This window comes from Stenella coeruleoalba (assembly GCF_951394435.1).
Source record: "Stenella coeruleoalba genome assembly, chromosome: 4".
NCBI lineage: Eukaryota > Metazoa > Chordata > Mammalia > Artiodactyla > Delphinidae > Stenella > Stenella coeruleoalba.
This window is the reverse complement of record NC_137149.1, coordinates 108,170,650-108,196,411: the sequence shown is the minus strand read 5'-3', so window position 1 is coordinate 108,196,411 and position 25,762 is coordinate 108,170,650. Positions and strand designations below refer to the sequence as shown.

General features: G+C 40.4%; 1 protein-coding gene across 1 annotated transcript; it reads right to left on the bottom strand.

Annotated features, from left to right (window-relative positions):
* Positions 1 to 710: 710 nt before the first annotated feature.
* BMP3 (bone morphogenetic protein 3) lies at positions 711 to 25,097 on the bottom strand (the record flags this gene model as incomplete). Its single annotated transcript, XM_079919062.1, has 3 exons — positions 24,536 to 25,097; positions 7,335 to 8,245; positions 711 to 902 (listed from the first exon to the last, which is right to left on the bottom strand). The coding sequence occupies exons 1-3, from the start codon at positions 24,858 to 24,860 to the stop codon at positions 711 to 713; spliced, it is 1,428 nt and encodes a 475-aa protein (XP_079775188.1). The 5' UTR covers positions 24,861 to 25,097.
* Between the last annotated feature and the right edge of the window lie 665 nt (positions 25,098 to 25,762).

The window sequence follows — 25,762 nt, the reverse complement described above, 5'->3', positions numbered from 1 at the left end:
TTTGGATCAGTCTATTCTTTTTGGTAAAGTTCTCGTAACTGAATGGAACTTGCCAGAACATGAAATGAAACAAAACAAGAATCCTGTGCAGACTGAATTATAAAGCCATGTTAAGCAAACCTTCCTAAAGAGGGCACAGGCCCCTGGCAATGTGCTCACATCCATCTACACAGAGCACACACTCTGCACTCAGCTAGTCACACAATGACCTGTAGAGACAAACACAGGTAAACTAGTCTCCACAAATTTTAAGACAAACATCAGAGCTGATAGGATTATTTAGCACTTGATGTATTGCTCAGGAATCTAAGGCAATAAGCCTACTTTAAGATATGAAATGATTCTATTCTCTATGAGCAGAGATCAATGATAAGCTATTGGGTTTTTCCAATCTATTTTCAAAGCCCATTACAAAAATAAATCAGTTTGTTCTCTAATAGTTCTTAAAACAGTTTGCTCACTTGTCTTGCGTGATTTTTTTTTTTTTAAAGAAAGAGATGTCCATATTTTCTAAAATCTTGCTTTGAATTACATTCAGAAACAGATACAGTCCAGTTCTCCCTGGTGGAAATCATCAGTCTATTTACTCATTCTCTTTTGACCATTAAAAAATCTTTTGAAATGAAAGGCATTGGCAGTGCAAAAAAAAAAAAAGTCCATAAAAATAAACTAATGATTGAATTAAGCATTCAGATGAGTTCTTTGCTGGGTTATCTGCAAGCGCAAGACTCTACCGTCATGTTTGGATATACCTTAAGTACCACATTCTTATTTTCATCAAAGAATAAGATGCTGAGTGAGGACATCTTTTCTGGCACACAGCAAGGCTCAGGAATCCCAGGAACGACGCCCACAGCTCTCACTATACTCTGGATGGTAGCATGATTTGATGGCTTCAAAGACTGGAAAAGAAAAGAGAGAACACCAGTTAGGTGGAACTGCTTTTCCGCTCTCCAGCCCTCATCACTAAAATGTATATATTATGAATCTGTTTCAACAGCTTACTAAAGCCCTGGCATCGTTACACATTCAACCCAACCTCCAATATCACCATCACGAAAACGGTGATTTGTCATTTACTAAGTGCCGGCTCAGTGCCAGGCATGTTCTGTGTAATATTTCTAATCCTTACAACAAAACAGCCATCTCGTACATTTTACAGGTAGAGACATAGACTCAGAAAGCTTAAACGACATGTCTAAAGTCATGTAGACATGTAGAGTGAGGATTTTAATCCAGTTTTTAAAGCAAGAATTGTTTAATTAAAAATAACTTACTCCCCAGAGAATTAATACACCCTAGGTTGTTCTGTATAACAGGTTTGCAACGGAAACAATTTGATCTTGATCCTATGCTAATCATAAAGAACCCTTAACAAGAACCTATTTAACATAGATATTTTTGCCACTGCTATAGCGAAATTTATACTTTGTTTTGCAAATTTATATACAAATACATATACAAAATACAGATACATTTTGCAAATGTATAAACAAATTTATACTTTGTTATACTTTGTTTAATGATTACCACCAGGATGAATTGATGGTGATTACACAATTGGCCACTGGGGGTCACTGTTGCTCAATGGGTTCAGACTTAAAGGTTGTAGCGTCTTCTAAGTCTGGGGCATATCCTCAGGGAATAATCTAGAGGGCCTGAGGTTATCCCATGGCTGTCAGAAGTTTGACCAAAGAAACCTGGGTAAAAGCTGTTCCGCAGAAATGCCAAATGGAATCATTAACGTCCACGGGAGACATGTGGTTTTATCTAGAGAGTATCATCCAGCTCTGCTAAGCATTGAAGACTGGTCACTCTTCCAAGCCCAGAATGCTTAGGTATTGCCAGAGTGGTAAGAACTTCTTCATGAGCGGTGCCACAATTTTCAACATTAGTTCTCCCCAATGTCTCTTTTAAGCAGATGAAACCAGTTTTGTTTCAAACAAATTTAAAAACAGGAATTTGGTAACTTGCCAGGGATCATGTGTCAATTCAGGTGTGGAATTTAGGCCAAAACTCTGGTTTTCTAATGTCAAGATTTTGAGCCATGTTTCAGAGGCACCTCTGCCCCCAGTGAATTAATTGGTATTCTAATTTCACACACCTAAAACTCCCAGTATGGGAAACTGCAACAAGTTAAAAGGTTAAGAGTATATACAAGCCAAGGAAGAAGCAAATAATATAGAAAGCTGGCACAGTGTAAAAAAAAAATAGGAGTGGGGGGAGGGGGGCAGAAAAAGGGCAAATCTGATTTGTCTCATCTCATCTTTCAATCTTAGTGAAAAAAATTATCCATACATTAGACTTCAACATTATTGCTAACAGGCATAAATTATTTTAAAATTAGTCTGATGATGGCCAGCTGCCTTATTTACTCTTTCTTCCTAGATATTTTAAGTGTATGTTAAGAAGAGTAGTTAACTTACAATTAAGTAGCATTGCAAAGAAAGGTGTTCTCTCTCCTTAAGGATAAGAAGTCTATGTTGCTCTATTTTGCATATCATGTGCCCTGTGGCAACAATACTATCTGTGTAACTGACAAACGGCAATCCATATTGTACAACAGGGCTCAATGGCCACTGTTTGCTATTTCATTAGTATTGGTGATTTCTAAAGAAAACTTTTGCAGCTACACTTTTCTCTATTAATTCATTTTTAAGATTCAATCATCCAAACAGCATATGATAATGCCCCAAAGGATTTTTTAAAAACCATAGATTTTATGACAATATTCTGTTATTGTTAATGTTTTACTGACTCCTATACTATTTAATTTTCATATAAAGTAGATCTATTTAAGTAGACGAGGACTTGATCCATAAATCCTGCTGTGCATGGCTGGTCCTCAGTGCCTGAAGCAGAGCAGGCTTTCTAGGCACTGAAATAATACTTGCCAAATGGATGAAATACTTATAAATAATAACATACCCTCCACTGTACCTATTTCTGTGGAAATAATTCCCATCAACAAAAATGAAAGGTTCTGAGCAAATGACCTGGCGCAGATATGGAAAATATTCATGGGTGTTCCCTAGGAAAATTCCTGTCTTTTTTTTTTTTTTTTTTAAGCTCTAACTCACAAATGATAGATTCAGAAACTATGAGCTGTCTCTGGTGGGCTCACTGGAATCCAGGTGCAAGCCCTTGATTCCCTGCTGGTGTGTCTTATCAGCAACCTCTCAGTTTTCGAGGGAGTTGTCCCCTTTTTTCTCACTGTGAAGTTCTCTGATCAAGCTGCCGTGACCAGGAATAATTATATCATGCACAAAAGATCCATGCGGTCATTTGCTAGTGTGGAGCATTTGCCAGTTTATCATTTTTGTTTGTTTTTGAGCTCCGATTACATTTCTCAGGACCCTCTTTACGTAGCTTAAGAAACCTAGTGATGGCAAATGCAAACCTGTGTTGTTTTTCTCCCCAGTCTCCCTTTTTATTGAAGGTGAAACATGACATTGACATCTGTTTAGGTCATTTTTTTTTTTTTTTTTTTTTTTTTTTTTGCTTAGGTAACTCGGTACATCAAGATTTAGGATTTTTAGAGTTCATCTTCATGATCAGAGATTGGAACTGGAAACCTCAGGAAATTAATTGAGGGCACATCATTTTGACCTCATCCATGTGAATTTCTTCTTTATATAGGGTGCTTGGTTCAAAGTGTTTAGCTTCCTTGCTCCCTAATTCTGTGTCTTTGCTATTCCCAGCCTTAGCACCATTCCATGAAAAAAGTCCTTCACTCCTCCAATCCTTGCTGGTTCCCTTGGACCTCTGTCAGCAACAATGGCTCAATCATTTTCATCTGAAATCTCTGTTTTCCATCTCTTTTATGGTGGTGAGGGGAGGCAAAAGCATACGGCTTGGCTAAAGCTACATGGGTATTTCTCATCTCATGGCAGAACGCCAGGGGTCTCTCTCCCTGGGAGGACAGATTGGCTGTAGGGGCTAGAAATCAGAAAAATTCAAGCTGCCGTGTCTGTGAATGAAATCTGCAGTGGTCAGGCCCGCACCTGCCAAGCTGTGGATGATGTCCTCGAGTTGAATTTGATTACAAATGCGTTAGCAGGGGAGAGTATGTCATCAGCTCCAAGCCTTCATTCCTGACTCAGGCCATGGGGTTTTGCTCCACACTCTTCCAGCCCACATGGGTGTGATAGCCCAGAAACTATCTAATTGGAATCAGTGAAAGGGCAAAGCCTGGAATTTGGGAAAGGCAGAACACAGCTGTTCTGAATTACAGACAGGTTGTCAACTTTTGCAGACAAAGAACCCGCTCTAGAGAGCAGGCTCTCTCTCACTCAGGAGGCCAGAAGGAAGGAGGGCCAGCAGAGGAGTCTGGCCTGGGAGAAATTTTCTCTGGGGCAAAATGTATATCTACAGTCTGAAAGTTCTTTGGCACCTCACTTATTCCACATGTGTTTGTACTGATCTGGTCAGAGACCTTGTTTTCCTCTGTTGCTCAGACTATATTTTTATTTAAATAGTTTACTCTGCTTACCATGCTGGACACCGCTGATAACAGCAACACTGATTAGGTACCCCTGATGTCACAGCTTCACACTGCTTCACGCTTCCCATCCTCTAGGTGACTGTACCATTTGAAAGACACAAAGCCTGGAACACTTAAAGGGAATCACTAAAAAGCTTGAAAAGCAGATCCACACAACGTGATGAGAGACTGAGAACTCCACATCACAGCCAAACTTCTACTCTCAACTTGGCAGAAGGACATCTCCAACTCAGAGAGAAAACACCCTTATCCCTGTTAACTCTCCCTGCAGTTCTGATGCCATCTCAAGTTTTGACAACTATTATCATGAGTTCAGTGCTGCAACCAATGCCCTCCTGATTCTATTACCCTCCAAAGAGGTTATGGACTGTTGGACTGAAGGGAGAATCCAGTTTGAAGCTTTGTGATGTTTAAAAAGGGGTAAGAAACATGTACAAAACTTTTTCTTGTCTTACGTCTTTTATTCTTTTGATCCCTTTTCCTAAGTGTTTTTTCTTCAGTCCCCTACATTTGATTTTCTATTCCCAGTCCATTGGCCGTTAATACAACAACAATAATAAACAATGGCCACGAATAATCATGTCAATGGCAAAAATTTGTTGAGTGCCTACTAAGCACAAGGTGCTCTATGATCTCATTTTCCCACTGTTTTCATTATGTAGATACTACGATATTTTTATTTACTGTGGTACCTCTTTCAAAGATGAGAAGCCTAACATACAGAAAGTTTGAGTAACTCCCCCCCAGCCAAAAAAAACCCACAAAAAACCACAAAGCTGGTAAGAGGTGGAACCAAGTTTTAAGGCAAAAGGATTTGACGACTCAAAGTACGATGTGTGGACCAGTAGTATCAGCAACATCTAGGGGCTTGTGAGATAGGCAGAATATTAGGCTTGACCCTCAGAACCACTGGATCAGAACCTACAGATTAACAAGATCCTGAGGCAAATTGCAGGCATCTTAAGGTTAAGAAACCCGGCTATGGTCGAGCATGCACATTTAATCATTCTGTTGCACTACCACACTTCTTTCCTTAAACTTCTCTCTTCTATTCTTAACTTAACCCTCATAAGTTTTTGAATTATTATTCTTTAGATCACTGAGAGCCACGATGAAGATCTATGGAAGCAAGGTTTTTGAACAGGAAAAGCAAGAGGAGCCGACAGGAAATGGGAGAGGCAAACTGGGGTAATGTGGAGACCAGGCCAGGTAAGCCAACTGACTAAGTCTCCCCATTATCATGGCTCCCTGGGTCTTAAAATCTGGAGTCAAGAAGAGAGAGGGAAACTCCTTCCCCAGGCTACCTAGAAGAAACCACAGTTTATGAGAGTGAGAGGGATTATTTGGAAGACTCAGAGACCCACTTAAAATCAGTCATCCCAGGTTTAGAGACAGTTTGAATCCATTTCTGCCTCTCAATGCCACAAAGCAAGCCACACTGTAAAATAAAGATTCATCACTGCCTGTTATATTTGGCATCCTTGTTGTGTGTTTTAAATGCTATCGCAGTTTGACCAAGTTTCGTTTGATCAGTAAAATGTCCTTTATAAATATTTAGACAAGATAAGGCAGTTTATGTCATTATAAATGTATATAATGCTTACTTTGTGTTTGTGTTGACAAAACATGGAATTCACAAGGTCTAGAAAATGTAGAAAGCTCATCCTCCTGAGACATTGTAATAGGAAAATGGGATTTCGGTCAAGGTCCTGTCCCTGAGGCTGACCTGGTCTTGTTCAGTCGGCCCTTTGCTTTACGGGTGTGTTGCCCTTAGCATCCCAATGATCACAGGCCTGTAACATGAACAAGCTGCTTTAAAGATCTGTAAGCAGAAGTTGGTCACTTTTTGAGGCAAAGGGTTTTTTCCCTCCATCAACATACAATAGCAGAAGTTGATTCACTTCAAGTTTTGCAACAAACAAACAAACAAAAACAAAACAAAAAAACACTCTTATTCTTCCTCTGAATTCTATTTCTAGGAACACTTTTCATTGTATAATCCAAATTGTTACAAGCTAAGAATGAAAGTGCAGCAATAAGCTTAATGGAAGGCAAAGGGGTACAAATATGTTTTATTAACTCTAAATTCAAAGAGAACAGTCGCTTGGACTTGCTGTGCAAAATGGAGGTGGGGTTGGGAAGGCTTCTGAGAATATATCTGTCAGGATTCTGAGTACTGATAGGATGAAGTTCAGTCCATTGATTTTGGAAGAGGCACAGGTAAGCTCTGACTGGTTGAAACGGGTCTTAGAAGTCTACAGAGTCATTGTTCCCTATTCTGACTCCTGTTCTGATATTTATCAGAGAAGCAAATGATATAAGCATCTGGTGGATTTCATGAGGTAAGTTTTCCTAGTCCAACCCTGGTCCTAAGCCCCATGATGACAATTCATTGCACAAGAGACTATCAAAAAATGTTCTGCATCAGGGCATCAGTCCAATTAGTCCTTCCTTTTGCTCTCATGACATTCACTCATTCCCTGAATACCCCCTCAAAGATCAGCCTTCTACCATTTGGGGCTTGCTTGTTGTGGACCGGCACAGATTCACATGTGACTGACCAGGTAGCTGAATATGCACTGTGTTTGGAAACAATGCAAAAAACATGTTTTACACATACATTTTTTTCTCATATCTTTCTTCATACCAATATTGACTTCATATTACTTTAACAACCATTAAAGAAAAACCAAGCATAACCATGTTACCTATTACACTTTAGAATGCAAGAATAAAGGTCCAGATGGATTTTGTAAATGGAAACACACACTCAACATGTGCCTTTCTACTCTGTGGAAATAGGAAGGACAGGACAAAGAACAATGGCTACCTTTGGCATGGGGAACTGGCATGCTCCGGAGCAATAATAGGCATCAAAGGACTTGGGGGAGATAATCCATTCACTCCAGCCAATATCCGCAAAGTCCACTTTAAGGTACCGCCTGGCACAATTGCGAGGTTCAATCCATTGCTTTCTTCTTGCCTTCTTCAGGGTCTGTTCATCAAACTGGAGCGTCTGGCTCTTCTGGTGAGGTCCCTTTCTCTGTTTCTTTTTGTTCTTACTCTTTTCAGGGGGCTGAGTCTGAAGAGTCTTGTAAGGTTTTCTCTCCTCCCATACCCCATCCTCCTTATACTGATATTCTGCCCCAGGAAGCTCATTGTTCTGCAGAGGCAGCAGGACCCCAGCAGAGCGCTTCTTCCTCCGTTCAGTAGAAAGGGCAGCCCTGATATGGCTATCCAGTTTGGGCACAGCTCCAGTGGGGAAATTCCGGTGTCCTTGCAAGCTTGATACCACACTCTCGGGCTCAGAAATCGCAATATCGTTGGCATACACCAAGATATAAGGCTCAGGAAAGGGTGTTATCTTCTTTGGCAGCTGGTGGCCTTTGGAAGTAATGTTAAATCCTATGAGGGACTCCTCATTTTCCTTAGCTTTCCTCAAAAGTTGAGTGATGTCTTTAGACAGCCAGGAAACAAAATCTCGATGAAGTTTCGCTCCATCTACTGAAAGATGACCCAGGAGTTGACTTTGGTTTCCGGTGGATTTGAGGATCCACGTAGAGAGCTCAATGTGAATGTGTTTCCTTTGGGAATGATGTGAGCATCCTTGGGACACAGGACAACTCAGGCTGATATTTATTAGCTCTCCAATATAGAAATACAGTGTGGCAGATAAAATGTTTTCAGACTTGGTTAGAGAAGTCAGGTTAAAAATATGCAGTTTCTCATTTTCAAGGGTTCCTAGGAAGAAAAAAAAAAAAAGAAAGAAAGTAAACAGGAGTAAACGTGACCCCTACCTCACATCATATACAAAAATTAACTCAAAATGAACGAATGACCTAAATATAAGCACTAAAATCATAAAATTCTTAGAAGAAAACATAGGGGTAAAATCTTCATGGCTTTGGATTTGACAGTGGATTTTTATATATGACACCCAAAGTGCAAGTAAGAAAAGAAAATAACATATAAATCAAAAAAGTAGATAAATCCATAAAATAGATAAACTGGACTTCATCAAAACTTAAAATTATGTGCATCAAAAGACATTATCGGGCTTCCCTGGTGGCGCAGTTGAGAGTCCGCCTGCCGATGCAGGGGACACGGGTTCGTGCCCCGGTCCGGGAAGATCCCACGGGCCATGGCGCGGCTGGGCCCATGAGCCACGGCCGCTGAGCCTGCGCATCTGGAGCCTGTGCTCCGCAACGGGAGAGGCCACAGCAGTGAGAGGCCCGCGTACCACAAAAAAAAAGAAAAAAAAAAAAGACATTATTAAGAAAGTCTGTACAACCTACAGAATGGAGAAAATATTTTCAAATCATATATATGATAAAATCTAGGACCCAGAATATAAAAATAGCCCTTACAACTCAGACAAACAAACCAATAAAAAATGAGCAAAGGAATCAAATAGACATTTCTCCAAAGAAGATATACAAATAGCCAACAAGCACATGAAGAGATACTCAACATCATTAGTCATCAGAAAAATGTAAATCAAAACCAAAATGAGGTACCATTTGACATATACTAGACTGGCTATAATAAGAAAAACAAGATAACAAGTGTTAGTGAGGATGTGGAGAAATTGGAACACTTTTACATTGCTGGCTATAATGTAAAATAGTTCAGCTGCTGTGGAAAACAGTTTGACAATTCCTCAAAGTTAAACATAGAAATATCACATGACCCTGCAATTCTACCCCAGGTATAAACCCAAAAGAATTGAAAACAGGTGTTCAAACAAGTACACGTACATGCACGTTTATAGCAGCACTACTCTTCACAATAGCCAAAAGGTAGAAACAACTCAATGTCCATCAATGGGTAAATGGATAAATAAATGTTGTATAGTCATATAATGGAACATTATTCAGCCATAAAAAGGAATGAGGGACTGATAATACTACAATGTGGATGAACCTTGAGAACATTGTGCTAAATGAAAGAAGTCAGACACAAAATGTCCCATGTTGTACGATTCCATTTACGTGAAATATCCAGAACAGGTAAATCCGTAGAGACAGAATGCAGACCAGTGTTTGCCAGGGGCTGAATGTGGAGAAATTGCTTGATGGGTAGGGGTTTTACTTTGGGATTATAGAAATATTTTGGAACTAGATAAACCTGGTGGTTGCATAACACTGTGAAGGTACCAAATGCCCCTGAGTTGTTCACTTAAAAATAGCTATACTTAAATGATGTAATTTTCACCACAATTAAACAAAAGGAGTAATTTTATCAACTGGATGAAGATTAAGGCAAGGGTCAGCCATTTTTACTAATTTTCTCTTTCCTTTACTGAAACACACTTGTAAACATAGTGGTATGAGAGCTGGGAGTTCTGGCTTTTAATTATGAGACTGCCAAGAACTATTCCTAGAATTTTGGCACAGTGTCATGATAGCATCTTATCTGAAGCAGCGTCTAGCCTACTGGTTACAAGCATTGGTGAAAGTAAATTCACTTTGATTCAAATCCTGGCTCAGCCACTTATTAACTATGTAACTATGTAACTCAGCCACTTATTAACTACGTAACTAGTGCTCTCATTCATTAAATGGAATAATACTCCTGTCATCAGAATTAAATGAGATGTGTGTAAATCAGTTCATAAAGGGTCCAGTAAGTGTTTCTTAAGTATAAATTATTATTGTTGTTCGTACTGGTGTTAACCATAATACAGGGATTACCCCTTCTTCTATCTTCCTCACAAAGTTAAGGGTGCAGGATGAGGGCGGGTAAGCAAGACCATATAGCTCCATCTTCAGATAACATCTGAAAAATGAGTCACACAGTCAAGCGTGTCATGAAGAATTAGTGCTGTTGTGGAGCTTGTCTAAAGTTTATGCAATTACATGAATATAAGAGTTGAATTGCTTCTGTAGAGTGCGACAGAATTATCGAAACTGGGCAATTTGTATTTCCAAGTCTTCAGATGCAGAAATGAGAGAGAGTAACAGAATGGGCAATTGATTAGTAAGGGCAGAAATTGGTTCCTGTTCTTGAGATCATCTAATGACCTAATGGTAAGGCTGAGCTTAGGCTCAAGAATCCTCTGTCCTGGGATCAGTCACCAGAGCCTGGGCCCTCCTCCATACACTTGTTTCATATACATATTTATTTCAGAAACATACACGCAATCGTGAAATTATGCTCTTGATCAAAAACATATTTTAGTAAAAACAAAACATTTTTATAAAGATCTGGAAACTTAAAATGAGTTCATTGAGTCCCCATTTATAAGGGAAGTGCAGTGGGAAACATATTTTACTCATTTCTAACATTGTGTGAGGGAAAAGGAGTAAACTGCCATTTGTGAATGTTTGTATAATCCATGACACCAGGATAATATTTTACAGACCTTTATAACAAAGCCATGGCATCAGGCTTGTTCAGACTCTAGCTTTAATTCATACTTTTAATTCATACATTCAAAGAGCGTGTACTTTTACCCAGATGGAAGTTTTAAATGGAAGGAAAGAGAAGTCACTCTGTTCTAAGTATGTGGCAATCAGATGGTTGCCAAAGGAACACACTGGCAGGGAAGAAATGAACTCCGAGGGATGTGGGTGATGGTGTCTTAGTGGGGAAACCAATCCTACTCCTTTTGCCTACATTTTGCTTCAAAATATTTCCTTCTTTCACACATGTTTCCAGACACCTTGTGCTCTGCTGTTAACCAGCCTTCACCTTGTGTCTAATCTTCAGTATCGTCTCATAAATGTCACAGAACTCGCCATACTGCCTCTTCTGATGGCTTTAATTTTAATTCAGTGCCTTCGTTTGAAGTCAAAGCCCTATGGCCCTGCCTCAGCTCCACCACACCCAATAGCTGTACTCAGGCAAATTACCTAAACTCTTCAAGTCTCAGTTTGCTCACCTGTAAAATGAAACCAATAGTATCAACGGCAGAGTTGTTGTGAGAATCAATTGAAAGAATGCAGGTAATGCACATAGCCCTTAGGAAAAACTAAATGAATGTTAGCTAACTAGACCTGCAATGTCCACTATGATAGCAACTAGTCACTTAAGTTTGAATTGAGATGTGCCGTAAGTGTAAAATACACACTGTATTTTGAAGCCTTAGTATAAAATATCACATTAATATATTTTATATTGATTACGTGTTGAAATCATAATATTTGGATACACTGGGTTAAATGTTGTGATACTGTGATTTATAATAAGAAATACATATTTGGTCTTCGTCTCCGTTTCTGGTCTAGAACTCCGAAAACTCTAGGAATTTCCTAAGTGATGAGAGCCGTTAGGTGTCCTTTGTTATGTTAATGAGGTGACTTTTGGAGGTCACCTAAGAATGGGGTCTGGCTGCCTGGGAACCAGCCCTGTGATTGGGGATTTGCACTTTCAGCTCTAATCCCCACCTCTGGGGTGGGGAGAGGGGCTGAGGGTTGAATTAATCACCAATGGCCAATGATTTAATCAGCCATGCCTACATAAGGAAGCTGTAACAGGGAAGAGCCAAATGTGACTACATACTGGATCTGTTTCTTTTACTTTAACCTTTGCTTTCCGCTGCTTTTGTTCACCAAAAGGATACTGTCTATACATAATGGCCTGCCTCGGGGAACCCTGCCCCTCTGCCTGAATGTTAAACCAAAGTGCCTTTGTTCAGGGAAGCATCCGGACCCTGTCCACCTGAGGATGGCCGCAAGAAAGAAGAAATTAACACACCCCCTCCCTGAGGCTGGCCATTCCAGGGGATAGTTCCAAAACTTATGACCTTTTTACTTTACTTCCTTATCTCCTCCCCCTCTCTGTGCTATAAAAGAAACGGGCATCCAAACCCTGATAAGATAGTTTTTCAGAGACCCTAGTCTGCCATTTTCTTGGCTTTCCAATCCAATATTTTGTCCTGTCCTGTGGTGAGCAGAGCGAACTTGGACTTGGTAACAAAGCCTCCATAAAAATTTTAAAAAACAAGGTTTGGAGAGCTTCTGGGTTGGTGAACAAAATGGAGATTGGGGAGAGTGGAGTGCCTAGAGAGGGCATGGAATCTCCAAGCCCTTTCCCCTACCTTGCCCTCTGCATCTCTTTTATCTGGCTGTTCCTGAGTTATATCTTTTTATACTAAACTGGTGATCTAGTGAGTAAATGGGTTTCCTGAGTTCTGTGAGCCACTCTAGCAAATTAACCAAACCCAAGGAGGAGGTTGTGGGAAACTCCAATCTGTAGCTAGTTTGGTCAGAAGCACAGGAAACAACCTGGGTTTGGGACTGGCATCTGAAGTGGAGGACAGTCTTGTGGGACTGAGTCCTTTACCTAGGGAATTTGATGCTGTCTTCGGGTAGATGGTGGCAGAATTCAGTTGAATTCTCAGACCCCTTGCTGGTGTTCAAGAATTGCTTGTTGGTGTGGGTGCAGAACATTTAAAATGTAATATATTATTGAAATTAATTTCTCCTTTCACTTCTCATGTTTTTTAATGTGGCTACTAAAATTTTTAAATTACATATGTGGCTCACATCTGTGGTTCAAAGTAAATTTCTCTTGGACAGTGGAATGACCACCATTTTTGTGGTCATATAGTCCAAAAGGAAAGAAAAAAAGCATTGTTTTACAAAGGCGGTGAAGAATTAGGAATTTGCTAAACATGAATATGCAAACCAAAACGTAAGTTGAGCAAAAGATTATTTTCTTGGAATGCAACACACCTTCCTTTATTAAGGACATTATATCAAGATAATTTTGGTGAATACTCTTAAATTTTCCCTCCAGCTGTAGCTAATCAGTTCAATCTGCAATCAGAAGTCTAAGACCAACAAACTGCTCTAAAATAGAGTTAAATGGGCAGTTGAGCAACAGTGCTTTATGGCAAAGCAATTACACACATAGCTTCAATTGTGTTATTTGTGTATTACACATATACAACCACTACAACCAACAAAGAACAGGAACTAAAGCAAAACAAATGTTTTACTTTAACAAATATGAATTGAACACCTATTAGGTGCTGGACCCTTGGCTGGGTCCGCTGCCCAATGGCCACTGCTGTCCACACCAGGACAAGGGGAGAAGATCAATATGCAGGTAGCTACGCCGTGATGATGCTACTTTCCGTCAAAGGTGTTAACTATGCTTTTGGAGCACAAAGGAGGGAGCAATGAACTTTCCCCATGTATGGGGAAGAGGGACATATGGGGAAGATGCAACCTTTAACCAGACTTTTAAGAATGAGGAGAGAAAGGCAAATACCATATGATATCGCTTACATTTGGAATCTAAAAAAAAAAAAAAAAACCGATATAAATGTGCTTATATACAAAATAGCAATGGACCCACAGACATAGAAAACAAACTTATGGTTACCAAAGGGGAAGGTGGGGAGGGATAGATTAGGAGGTTGGGATTAACAGATATACACTACTATATATAAAATAGATAACAAACAAGGAGCTACTGCACAGGGAACTATACTCAATATTTTGCAATAACCTATAAGGTAAAAGAATCTGAAAAAGAATATATATATGTGTATAACTGAATCACTTTGCTGTATACCTGAGACTAACATGGCATTGTAAATCAACTATACTTCAATTAAAAAAAAATGAGAGGAAAAGGGAGTGTTGGGGAGGAGATAAAAGCAGCACATTCTAGTCACAAGCAGTGTTGGACATCTGGAAGATTTTGCATAAGCAATATTTCCAATGTTTAATGGGAACTTATAAAAATATCCCAGATTAACGTAGTTATTCGAAGTCCTTACAGACACCTAAACTGCCGAAATTCAGAAAAGGAATGGCCAATTCACATTTAGCTCCTAACTAAAGGTGTTATATGATACCTAGCACTCGATGCCTTTGCTATTTCCACCCAGATGAGGAGATGCATTACCTCTGCCTGTCCTAGATCTCCCTCCTCCCCATGTCTTTTAAAACAGTGAGCTAGAAGTCTCAACAATTCCACAAAACATTCCTTGAACCCATACTTTATTTTTGCCTTCCCTGACTTTAAGCATTTCATTTCCGTGCAAGTCAATGCTCTTTTCCCTAAAACAAGTCAACAAGTACTTAGTCTTTATAAATGGACAAAAAGAGTAGTGAGAGAGCTGCATGGAGTCGAGTAGATGAGTGCAGTAGAGTATATAAGATAAGATAAATACCTCCCTGCAAGTTGAAATATGTGGTAATAATATCTGTTCAATTACTCTCATGCTTTTTTAGATTTTATATTAATTTATCTTTTCAAAAAAGTATCTTCTCGTATACTTAACAACAGGAGTTTTGCAGTAGCCTTCTCTCTCTTCCCCATGAGTAGCAGACTTATCTGTGAAGAAGATATCTATGTTGAAATATCAGTGAATGGAAAATACTTTCGTGTTCACTTTTTCTATTCTTCTGAAATATTCCGATACTTACCTATTTGGAATCGATGCATCCGGAAACGGAGGTATACTTTCTGGTTAATAAGAACAAACATATAATAATAATATTAAAAAGCAATGGCAGATGTTATCAGGTTACAAAACAATAGTTTATGTATTTTTAGGCTGTTGGTAGTCTTCAGGTATTAGAGAACGTAACTGTGCCATGCCAATCCAATTCTATCTAGAGTTGCATGCTTAATTCTGGGTGCTCTTATTTTAGCTAGCTTATTGATATAAAAGAGAGCAACTAGGAAAGTAACCAAGATGTTGGTCTTAAAGTTATTTCTTACAAATTTGAGTTAAATAGAGAACACCTGCTCTGGAAGAAGAAGAAAAAAAGGTTAATCGGTGACGTGAGAATTGTTTGCAAATATTTGAGGGGCTGCAGAGAGATCAGGGTTTTTCTTGTCAGTGTCAAAGATGAGAATTAAGTCTAAACGTGATAGCTGAATGGAACCAGAATCAAGGTCAACGTAATGACTTTCTAAGTGTCTAGCCTGAGGGTGAGACCCCTGTGGGACCAGGCAGACAGAAGAGAGATGGTCATAATTCAAGACTATTACAGGAGGATCTCTTTACGGTAGGGAAGGTGTGAAAAGTGAACTAGATAACCTCTCAGATCCCTTGCAAGGAACTACGATAGGCTATATTTCCAGCTCTTCCTAAGGAAATGTTTTTGATGCCAAAATATAACTACCAATAGGTGGTGCTGTTTTCTTACTGTTTGCTGGCACTAGCACAAGCTTGGATTTTTCCTTGCTGAGAATACGTCTACTGTGGTCTAGTTAGGATGTGCCATTGGCATGATAATCTTATTCTGAATTTTCTAGAGTCATAATACCTGTGAATTGGAAAGGGGTTTAGAAGTCAGGTGAGTTTCAGAACAAGCCATACTTTCCTTTGCACATCTGTTAGGACTTTGCCGCTGCTGCCATTTCTCCCTGAAATGCTTTTACCCAACGTAGTTCTCCTTGATTATTATCCAGATTCTATTTTTAAGGCAAAGCAGAGGCAAGCTTGTCACGACAACCCACTCCTTCGGTTCAGACCCCTCCTCTATTACTATTTTCATTATATTGTTATTCCTTCCTAAGACCATAAATTCCGTAAAGACAAGGCTCTGTAGTAATTACATCAGACTCTTCAGTCCCGAGCGTGGGGCTTAACTCTTAAGCGGTGCTCAATAAATGCTTCTTTTGTGAATAAACAGATTTAGTCCAACCTATTCATTGTAGAAATGTAAAAATGAAGGCCCATAAAGGCAGCCAGCTGGTGAGCATTGATTTTGGAGAGGAACCCAGGTCTTGTACTACCTATATGGACTTTTTTAGGAGTTTGGTTATTAGATAAAGGTACAAGATCTATTTCTGTTTTCATCTGAAAAGAAAGCACCTGCACCTCATGAAACCAAGGGCTCAGTAAGGAAACTGTGACTTGGGACCAGCTGTACTATTGCGACAGTTCAATTCCTCTCAGGGAGCAGCTGAGGCAGTGCCCAGGGAGTGGTGAGTGGAAGGTCACCTTCGTGCTGGCCCACACAGAACGTTTTCAAAGGGAAATAGAATATACAATGGAAAGCTTTCTATGTAAAGTCTGATTTTAAAACAAATAGACTAAATGAAATCTTGATGATTTGTTAAATCCCCAGGAAGCAGGGAAAACATTTTAGTCATACAGAAAATATGTAACTAAGAACAACTCTTTTTTTTCCACCTCTTTCTCCAAACAAAGCACAGCTGCTAGAAATGCAGGGGTGCCTAGGACAGGACCATATACGCCCATGGTCACTGGCTGAATATTTGCTGTAGATTATGGAGTCAAGGCTGCAGTTCCTCTATGCCACCTTCGGTTTCCAGGCAAAGGTGAGATGGAGAGTCTAAATAGAACACAAAGTCAGAATGTGGTTTTTCTTGCAGTGTTCCAGTCAAATAACTGACTTTTATGGGATCTCAAAACAACCGTTCTCTATGTCCAAAGTAAAACATGGCCAAAGATGGTATAATGTATGTTTTTCTAGAACAGCAAAATGTTCACTAATCAGTTTATCTGCTCTTAGCCTCCACCCAAGGGCATTCCTAGACTGTGAGCTCTCGGAGGGTAGACCCATGTCTGGATAAAGTTTTGAACTCCTAGTTCTTTGCACAGTCTGGAGCATTGATATCCTGAAAAATACTTGTCAAATTTGTTGAATGAGCAACGGTATAAACTTACCAGATTCTAAAGTGTTTCCTACTTCACACTAAAGTGAAAAAGCTTTCAAGTGAAAAAACTTTCAAGTCAGCAAAAGGCCTTCTTGGAGATAAGTACTGTTGGAGTTTCAGTTCATCAGAAAAGAAGCATTACAAGAACAGTGGTATATAAAATAGAATAGTTTTGCCATTCAACGTATATTTTGTAAAGTGCCTCATGGAAAATTCTTTCATGGCAATCTTATTTTTAAAGGATCCTTTGCCTGGCAAATAGTTTTTCTACTATTTTTTCTTATCTAGTCCTCTGAACATCTAATTCAGGTCAACTGAAATATTTACTGAGTGCCTACTGTGTGGCAAACTATGCCAGGCCTTCAGAATACAAGCATGAAATGAGATATGCCCTTTGCCCTCCAGAGACTTGGCCCCTGCCCCATCATCCTCTTTCTAGCAATCCTATCAGGCCCCAAACTCTCTGCAGCTGTGAAAGAAGGGTAAGACGTCTTTATCAACTTACTTTTGAACTCCTCCCCAGGGTAAAACTGTCATAAAGACATTAATATACCTTCCAAAGTGAAAGAAAGTTACCCTTACATAAGTTAATAAACCATTTGTCTGGGGGAAAGGCCCACTAAAAGGGCCAGATGAGACCAGAACTAGAACGTTAATCAATCCTAGATTTCAGACGCTGGTTAAAAGATACTCAAAACTCCAGAGACGTGAGCTTAGAACAGAGTGTCTCAAACATGCATCAGAATCACCTTGATGGCCTGTGAAAACAGAGATTTCTGTGCCCCAAGCTCAGAGTATGATTCAGATGGTTTGGGTGGGCTGGAGAATTTCTAACAATTCCCGGGTGATGTTGCTGCTGCCAATCCAGGGACCATACTTTGAGAAAAACTAACTTCAAGAAATCACTATAAAAAGGTGCAACTCTGCTGCATGCAGCCACCAAGGTTAGGACAGAAATGGTAATTTCTCGAATGTAGGTTTGGCATAGCATAGATTGTATTACAAGAGGACTACTACCGGTTCGTATTTACGTTTCTACCCAAATATATCCTTTGTGCTACAAACAATTGCAATTATTAATGCTTTACGTAGGTTTAAGGTTTTGTGGGAAGCTAGAGAGAAACAGTATCTCCAAATATTAAGAATACCTCATTTATATAGGGCTTCCAAACTTTTAATGCATTTTCACACTCAATTTTTTTCAATTAAGTTGCACCATCTTTCTGTGAGACTAGCACAGTAGGTGTGACTTAAGCCATTTGATAGATGTCAAAACTAGGCCTAGCAATATTAGATAACTTTATTAATTAGCAATTCAGCCAAGATTAGCATTTAGATCTCTTAATGCTTAGCCTCAGGAAATAGAAAAACTGAAACTCTAGGAATTTATTCTCTTCTTGAAAACCATTTATCTTAGCCCATGCCTAAGTGCAGCAATTATACTCAACTCAAACAGTCTTTAGATTAATACCATGCAATTAAATTAAAATTTTCTTTGAAGGAAAAGCAAAGAAGATCATGTTGGGCCTCAATAGTTTTAATTGTAAAATCAGAGGACTGGGCAAAGAAGCTTTCATTTCTAAAGCTATTGGATGCAATTATTTTGTAAAAGGAATATTTAACACTTACTCTAATATTTAATAGGAATATTTAATATTTACTCACTCAATAAAGGAAGAACATACTGAAGTTGGTAATACAGTAGGATCAGTTTGTCCAAACACTTTTATTTACAGTGTGCCCAAATAAAATCAAGGCACTGCATTTACTGTAGTTCTATTGCCAAGAAATGATGGGTCGTAAAGGAAGGTAGATCATTGAAGGAGTTAATAAAACCCCATGGTCAATTGGCTTTATGACTTACATGCCGATGTTTCAGATGAAAAAAGAGACACCCGTGCCTTTAATAATATCATCCCTGAAAATATTCTAGGACACAGCCACTACTAACATATGAATAGACTAGCAATGTTAATGGATTTTTAAATATATTCCATAGATGAGGGCTCTTCGGTCATACTGTCATGGTTTACTATGGTCCAAAGTAGATATTATCCTGGTATACTTGTGTCACTTGATTAATACTATGTCAGTGTTTCCATTACAAAATTCTATTTTCATGTGTTCGTAACATAAACCTAAAAATTCACTCTGAATTGAAACTTGGCGTAGGAAAGTTCAAATAGAGACTCTTTGTGATGCCAAGCTTCTTTCCACCATACCACTGAAATAAAGTTATTAAGATACTGATTACTAGGGTATACACATTGGATATACGAGAAAACCATTAAAATTTTAGGAGAAAAGTTCTGACGTAGGAGCACAAAAATCCTGAATAACAAACACAAAGTATATGCAAAGTTGCTCAATAATTTTCACTAGGCTTTTTGATAGGTATGAGCTTTATTGTATCTAATAAATACAGCAAACAAATTGGGATTATATAAGAGATTTGATAGGTATCTATAACCAAGGATTAATTGTGGTAAAACATTAAAGAAGTGATGTGCATGACCTCTAGTGAATTTTTCCACAAATAAAGTAGCTTTTCTTTTAAAAGAATAATACCAGATTAGATGTAAAATAATAAATATTAATCCTATAGAAGAAAACAATGAAGGAGAATTCATAGGGAAACAGGCAAAATCAAATTTAATGACAGAAACTCTAAAATTACATTCAGAGAAGTTTAAGATATTTAATCAGGAAGATGGTAGAGTCGGCCCTTGGTATTCGCAGGGAACTGGTTGCAGGACCCCTACAGATACCAAAATCCACAGATGTTTAAGTCCCTTATATAAAATGGCATACATAGTATCTGCATATAACCTACCACATCCTCCCGTACACTTTAAACCATCTCTAGAGTATTTATAATTCAACAAAATCAAGTTTTGCCTTTGGGAAATTTCTGAAATTTTTCCGCTCAAATATTTTCAATCTGTAGTTGGATCCTTGGTAACCAGGGATGTGGAGGGCCAACTGTACAATGCCAACTGGACTCAAGTCCAAAAACTAACAATGTAAGTAAACATCCTGAATAAACAAATGAGAAATGAGACAGTTTTCAGTCATAATATTCACTTGAATTTTGCATATCTTCTTTCTTGAGAAATTAGGAAGGCTCTGAACCAATGTTTACCCAAATAGATATCTTAGAACCATAATTCTCTAAAATGCTCTCTTGGGGAGAAAGTGATCCACTCTTAAGAGGGTCCACTAGCATTTAAAGGACCTGAAAGGTCCCAAAGCAAACTGATCATTTTTCCCAAACTTATTTGACCAGGGAATGCAATTATATGTAACACCTGTTAACATCTTTTAAAGACCCTCTTTTAAAAAATTTTCTCCTAGAAAATAAGATGATTAGAAATCATAGGTTTTGAGATGAGCTCAGTATGTTCGAAAAACTGTCTGGCAAATACATCATGATGCCCATTTCTTCTTCCATTTAAGTAAGGGGTTGGACTTGCTTTCTTTAAAGCCTCTTCCAAATACAAAATTGTATAATCCCAAAATGCTTAAGAGCAGGTTTGACATCCACATCTCTATTTAATTTTTAGAAAAATCTGAACTGGGTCAATCAAGTGCTTATAAATTTCCACTGCTTAGATAAAATGTCTGTAACCCTTTTAATATATTCTGAATTATGTATATATTTTTAATGTACAAATATTCCTCTAGTGAATTATCTGCTTAGGCGATGTTTTTCATTGACCCTCATGGTCTTTTGGTCTCTTTGAGTGTGTCTAACTATACTAAAAAGCTAAATTTAAATTATTTTCTATGTAATACATTCTCTTTCTCTTTTCCATTAGCATAGATAATCAAGAATTCATGGTTTTATGGATTTTTAAATGTCAGAGATTGTAAAGCTGTCTTGTCTATTACAGTAAAAACTTCATTAAGGGCTATCATGTATTCAAAGTAGTGTGTAATTCAAAGCAGCTGCACATCCAGGTCCCCCTCTCCAGATGTACTATTGTTCTTGGAATAAAAACATCAGATAATCTAAGTACTCTTTAATTTCAAGCCTAGTTTCTAGGTGCCAGGAATTTCAAGGTAACTGTGTTTTAATAAAGTTGTTACATCCCCTTGCCATCAAATCCATCAAAAATGATGCTTTCCCACTGGCCCATGCATTTTACAGGACTGGCTCCTATTGGAATGATTGTTTAGCCCTTAATTATATCTTTCCTAAAGCCTTATATTTTAGACTTACACTTCAGAAACATGTCACTTTATAATTCTTCATTTTTAAAGACTTTTGGTTACAGTAGGAAAGACTCTTCCCTTTCTCACTGAAGGAAAATATTCACTTTTGGGTCTGACTTTCCTCAATTTTCTTTTCTTTTTGTCTCTGAAGTCTGTGTGATTTTTTTTTTTTAAGGTGACATAAATCCACTGAAATGCAACCATTTTTGTAGTTACATGTCATAAATTAAAATAATGATAGTTTCCTGATAAGAACATCTGTGCTTTAATTGCTTTCCCTAAAGAGGTTAAATTTATGATTAAGAAAAATAAGATTAAGTGACTATGGAAATGATGAGAAACTAATGAACACAAAGTATGTATCTTAAAGGACCAAGCCAGGAGAAAACCTCATGTAAAATACTCTTTTTTTATTACATAGAAGCCAAGGACAACTTAAACTAAGATTAAAATAAAAGCTGATTTCATATCCCTCTTGTCTTCCTTTAAGACGGTGTGTTTTTCTAAAGCCGAACTTCTCTGTCATCAATAATTTTGTAAATTACCTTTTACAAAGGGAAAGATAAAACGTATCTTTATGTAAACCCTTACACATCACAAAAAGACTTATGAGTTCTCCAAACTTACGGTTTTGGCACACCAACTGCACACCATTGAGGGAGGAGAAAAAGGTTAGCAGAAAGTGTATTTAGGATGAATGCCACCCACCATCAAGTAATGGTTTAAGTAGAAAGTAATCAGAGGGAGACCACAGCAGCTAAATTTCAACCAAAGATATTCTAGGTTTAGAACAATAAATAATTTTAATCAGGTATGTTCCAAGGAGCAAATAGGGCTCTAAGGCTATAACTCAGCCTGAATAAGCACTGGGAAAGTCTGCCAGAACAGCAGCCACTCCATAGATACAGCACACACCTGACCTTCCATTAAAATCTCTAACATCCTTGGTATGGAGAAGCCCATACATTGTGAAACTTAAACACTACGGACTAGAAAACATATCTAATTTATTAATGCAGACAGCATCTTTCGCCTGCATCAGAATGTATGTCACAAGCTGAAGGATGTTACAGAAATGCTGTTATGGATAAAGGAGAGAGACACACACGAAAGCCTTAGCACCTTCCTGGAGCCCTGCCTTATTAAAGCCAGAACTGCCTCATAATAAGGCCCGTCTAGTGTGTTAGTAACTAAACACTCTTGGAAGGGGTCCAAGGCGAACAGTCTCTCCAGAAGTCTCCAATGTAGTAACAGGACACTTCAGCTTCCACAAAAACCAGTGTCTACATTTGATGAATAAGTCATTAAGACAGTCTCTAGGATGTTAAAGGAATTACTTTTCTTATCAGGGCACGCAGCCTTGTATATAGGCTTCAAGCTGCAATTCATCATTTCAAGGGAACTTCTGGCCTCTGTATCAGAGTTTATCATTTGATGGTATAAGACTACAGAGAGGCTGATAAGGGACACTCTGAAATTATAATGCATGGAGTGAGTTGGACCCCAAAAGTAAAGGGGGCTGAGGTATTCAAATCCTTATCCATCTCCCACTCATGGTTCCCTCAGTCTAAAACAAACATACAAAAACACTATACAATAGTTGTGAATGAAACAAACTCACATGCTACCTCCAAACCTCGTGATTCATACTAAAATGAAACTTGCCGATACCAAAAATGCTATTCACCTTTTGGGTACCTCAGCTACTCCCTGGGAAGAGTACCAAGAAAATGAATATCGAGATAAGAATGATTCCAGTATCTTCATTATTGCCACCTGCCTTGCCCACCCAACTACCCTTGTTTCTCCCACACTACTTCTTCATTGAGCTCTGCCCTTGGAGTTGCACTAAAGTAAACAGGGCATTCACTGGTGTGGTCAGCTGTCAGGACAGCCTTCTCAAGTGGCTGACACAGTGTGGATGAACCAGAGCAGGTTTCTGTTTCCGTAGCAAAGGCCAGCTCCTTATAGATCATGCTCGTGGTTTTAAGAAGAAAGTGAAATCTGGTTCAGCTCAGACTATAGCTGAAGACTTCTGCATTAGAAAGCATAATTCACGTTTATTGTAAATGTCATCATGCCTATGAGCTCTAGAGTATATTTACAGTGTCAACCTAGGGCTTTCCGTGATGGATGCTTTTGTGTTCCTCTTTTCCAGGAGTCCTACATATCAAAGCTTTGGGAGATTTCTTTCTAGTGATTCTGACAGAATTGATAGAGCATGAGGCACGGCCTCCTTACTTGAAGTTCTTGGCTATTTTTCAACGGTTCACTGAAGACAGGTCCCTTTATCATGAATGTAGTGAACAAAAAAGCCTGGTGCATCCTCAAAGCACATAAACCGAGTTAGTGTCCAGGAAACTTTCCCTCAAGCTGTTAGCACAAGGGAGGCAGGCTGTTAGCATAAGTTATTCGCTTCACCGCAGGGGCCAGGAGAAACCTTGTTAAGCCATGAATTTCAGTCCGCAGTGATCTGTGTGTTGAAAAACGGGATGAGCAGATTTTCATCGGCGGATTCCAAGAGGTGTTTACATCCACGGCTGCTCCCCTCCCTTCCAGCTCCTCCCAGCGTGGGTGGTACAGCCCCTATTTGCCCAGATGGGTTTTAAATAATCGAAACACCCAAGCACCTGGTTTAGTTTGTGTGTTTGCCACCAAGGGACTATCAAGTAGAAAGTGTCAAATATAGTAACACAGAGGACGCGAGTTAAGAGGAGGTGCAAGGTCTGGAGAAGCGACTGTCTAAAAGCCCAAGGGAAGGCATCTAGTTCAGGTGTGACTTTTCTCTCTGGTGCCCCCGGGATTGGCATAAAATGACATCTGCCTCTAGGTAAACATGGCTAAAGCCCAGTCCAAGGGAATTTCCGCTGACCGACTTAAGAAACATCAGCACAAGGTACCCCAGAGAAGCTCCAGACACCCAGGGCAGGAGGACCCTGTGGGCGGGGTGGGGGGCAGCCCCTTCCCTTCTTTCACGCACTTCCTCCAACCGACTACCTCCAGGGCTCAGCGCCCTTCTCTCCACTTCTCCCTCTCAATTCGGACTCTACCATTGGGCTGACTCATAGGCGGGATGCGGGGTGTGACAGGACCGAGGGGCTCGGAGGGCAGCTGGAGGGCGAGGGAAGGTCTCTAGGTAACACAGGGCAGACGAGGAAGCCGTGGGGGTCCCGGGAGACACCTGGGGCGGGAGCGCGGAAAGGGGGCGCCTCGGGCACTCACCTGCTGCTGCGGCTCGAAAGCTGCGAACCGTGTTGCCCTCGCTCAGGGGCTGGGGGAGCAGAGGGGGCGAACCCCGCTCCGAGGACCCCGGTGTCCGCGCCGCCTCGGCTCTGCCGCCGCCTCTGTACCTGTCGTAGAGCCGCAGCATGTGCTCTGACACCTTGTCGAGCGGCTGCGGGAGGGGGTCTGGGCCACCACCTGCCGTACGGTCGCCTGGCACGGGCTCGCGGAGCTCCGGGAAATGCTGCTTGAGTCTCTGTCCGTGCGCCAGGCTTACGCACAAGCAGCCCAGCCATAGATGGAGCAGTCTGCGAGCCCCAGCCATAGCGAAGTCCGCGTCCGCTGCTGCGTCCTGGGGGCTCCCTCTGCGGCGCGCAGGGCCGGCGGCAGAGAGGAAGGTTGAACTCCCAACGAGCTGGGCGAGGGCGCCCGGAACCCGGACGCTGCCTGAGCAGGACAGCGACCAGCCCCACTTTTTGCGCCGGTCGATCGCGGACCTGCAGGTGGGCTCTTCCCCGGCAGCGGCGCGGACCTCACCAGCGCAGGGCGCTGCCGGCGCAGTCTCCACTCGGACCCCAAGAAAGAGCTGAAGTCGTGGCGTGTGCGGCCGGGGAGTTTTCGGATCTGTCTGTACCCTCCCTCCCCGCTTTATTTTCGGGAACACCCGGCCGAAGTTGCCGCGCTGGGCACGGGGACTAGCGCCGTGTCGGGCGCAGAGACTGAGCGGGGTTGAGCGCCGCGGTCCTGAGGGCGCTCGCTCGCCTTTTGCAAGGATTGGAGCAGCCGCGGTGCGGCCAGTCCGAGTTTTGAGTGTATGCGCGCGCGTGTGTGTGTGTGTGTGTGTGTGTGCGTGTGTGTGTGTGTTGTGTGCGAGAGAGAGAGGAGAGAGAGAGAGAGAGAGAGAGAGAGAGAGAGAGAGAGAGAGAGAGGGAGACTGCCTTCGTTCTCTGGCTGATCTGTACAGTCGGCAGCCAATCTTGCTGTATCCCTCGCCCTCGCAGACGGCTGGGACCCCGCTATAGCCGGGAGAGAACGGAAGGGGGAAGTAACCAGCAAACCAGCAGGGGGAGGGAGAGAAGAGGAAGCAAAGTTGGGGGTGGTAGGGGAGAGGAGGGGGGAAAGGAGAAGGTCGAGGAAGAAGGAAAGGGTAGGAGGGACGGGGTATTACTTTTTTAATCCCTTCAAGAACATTGGCTATGTCCCTGCCAACAAGAGAGCAGAGGAAAA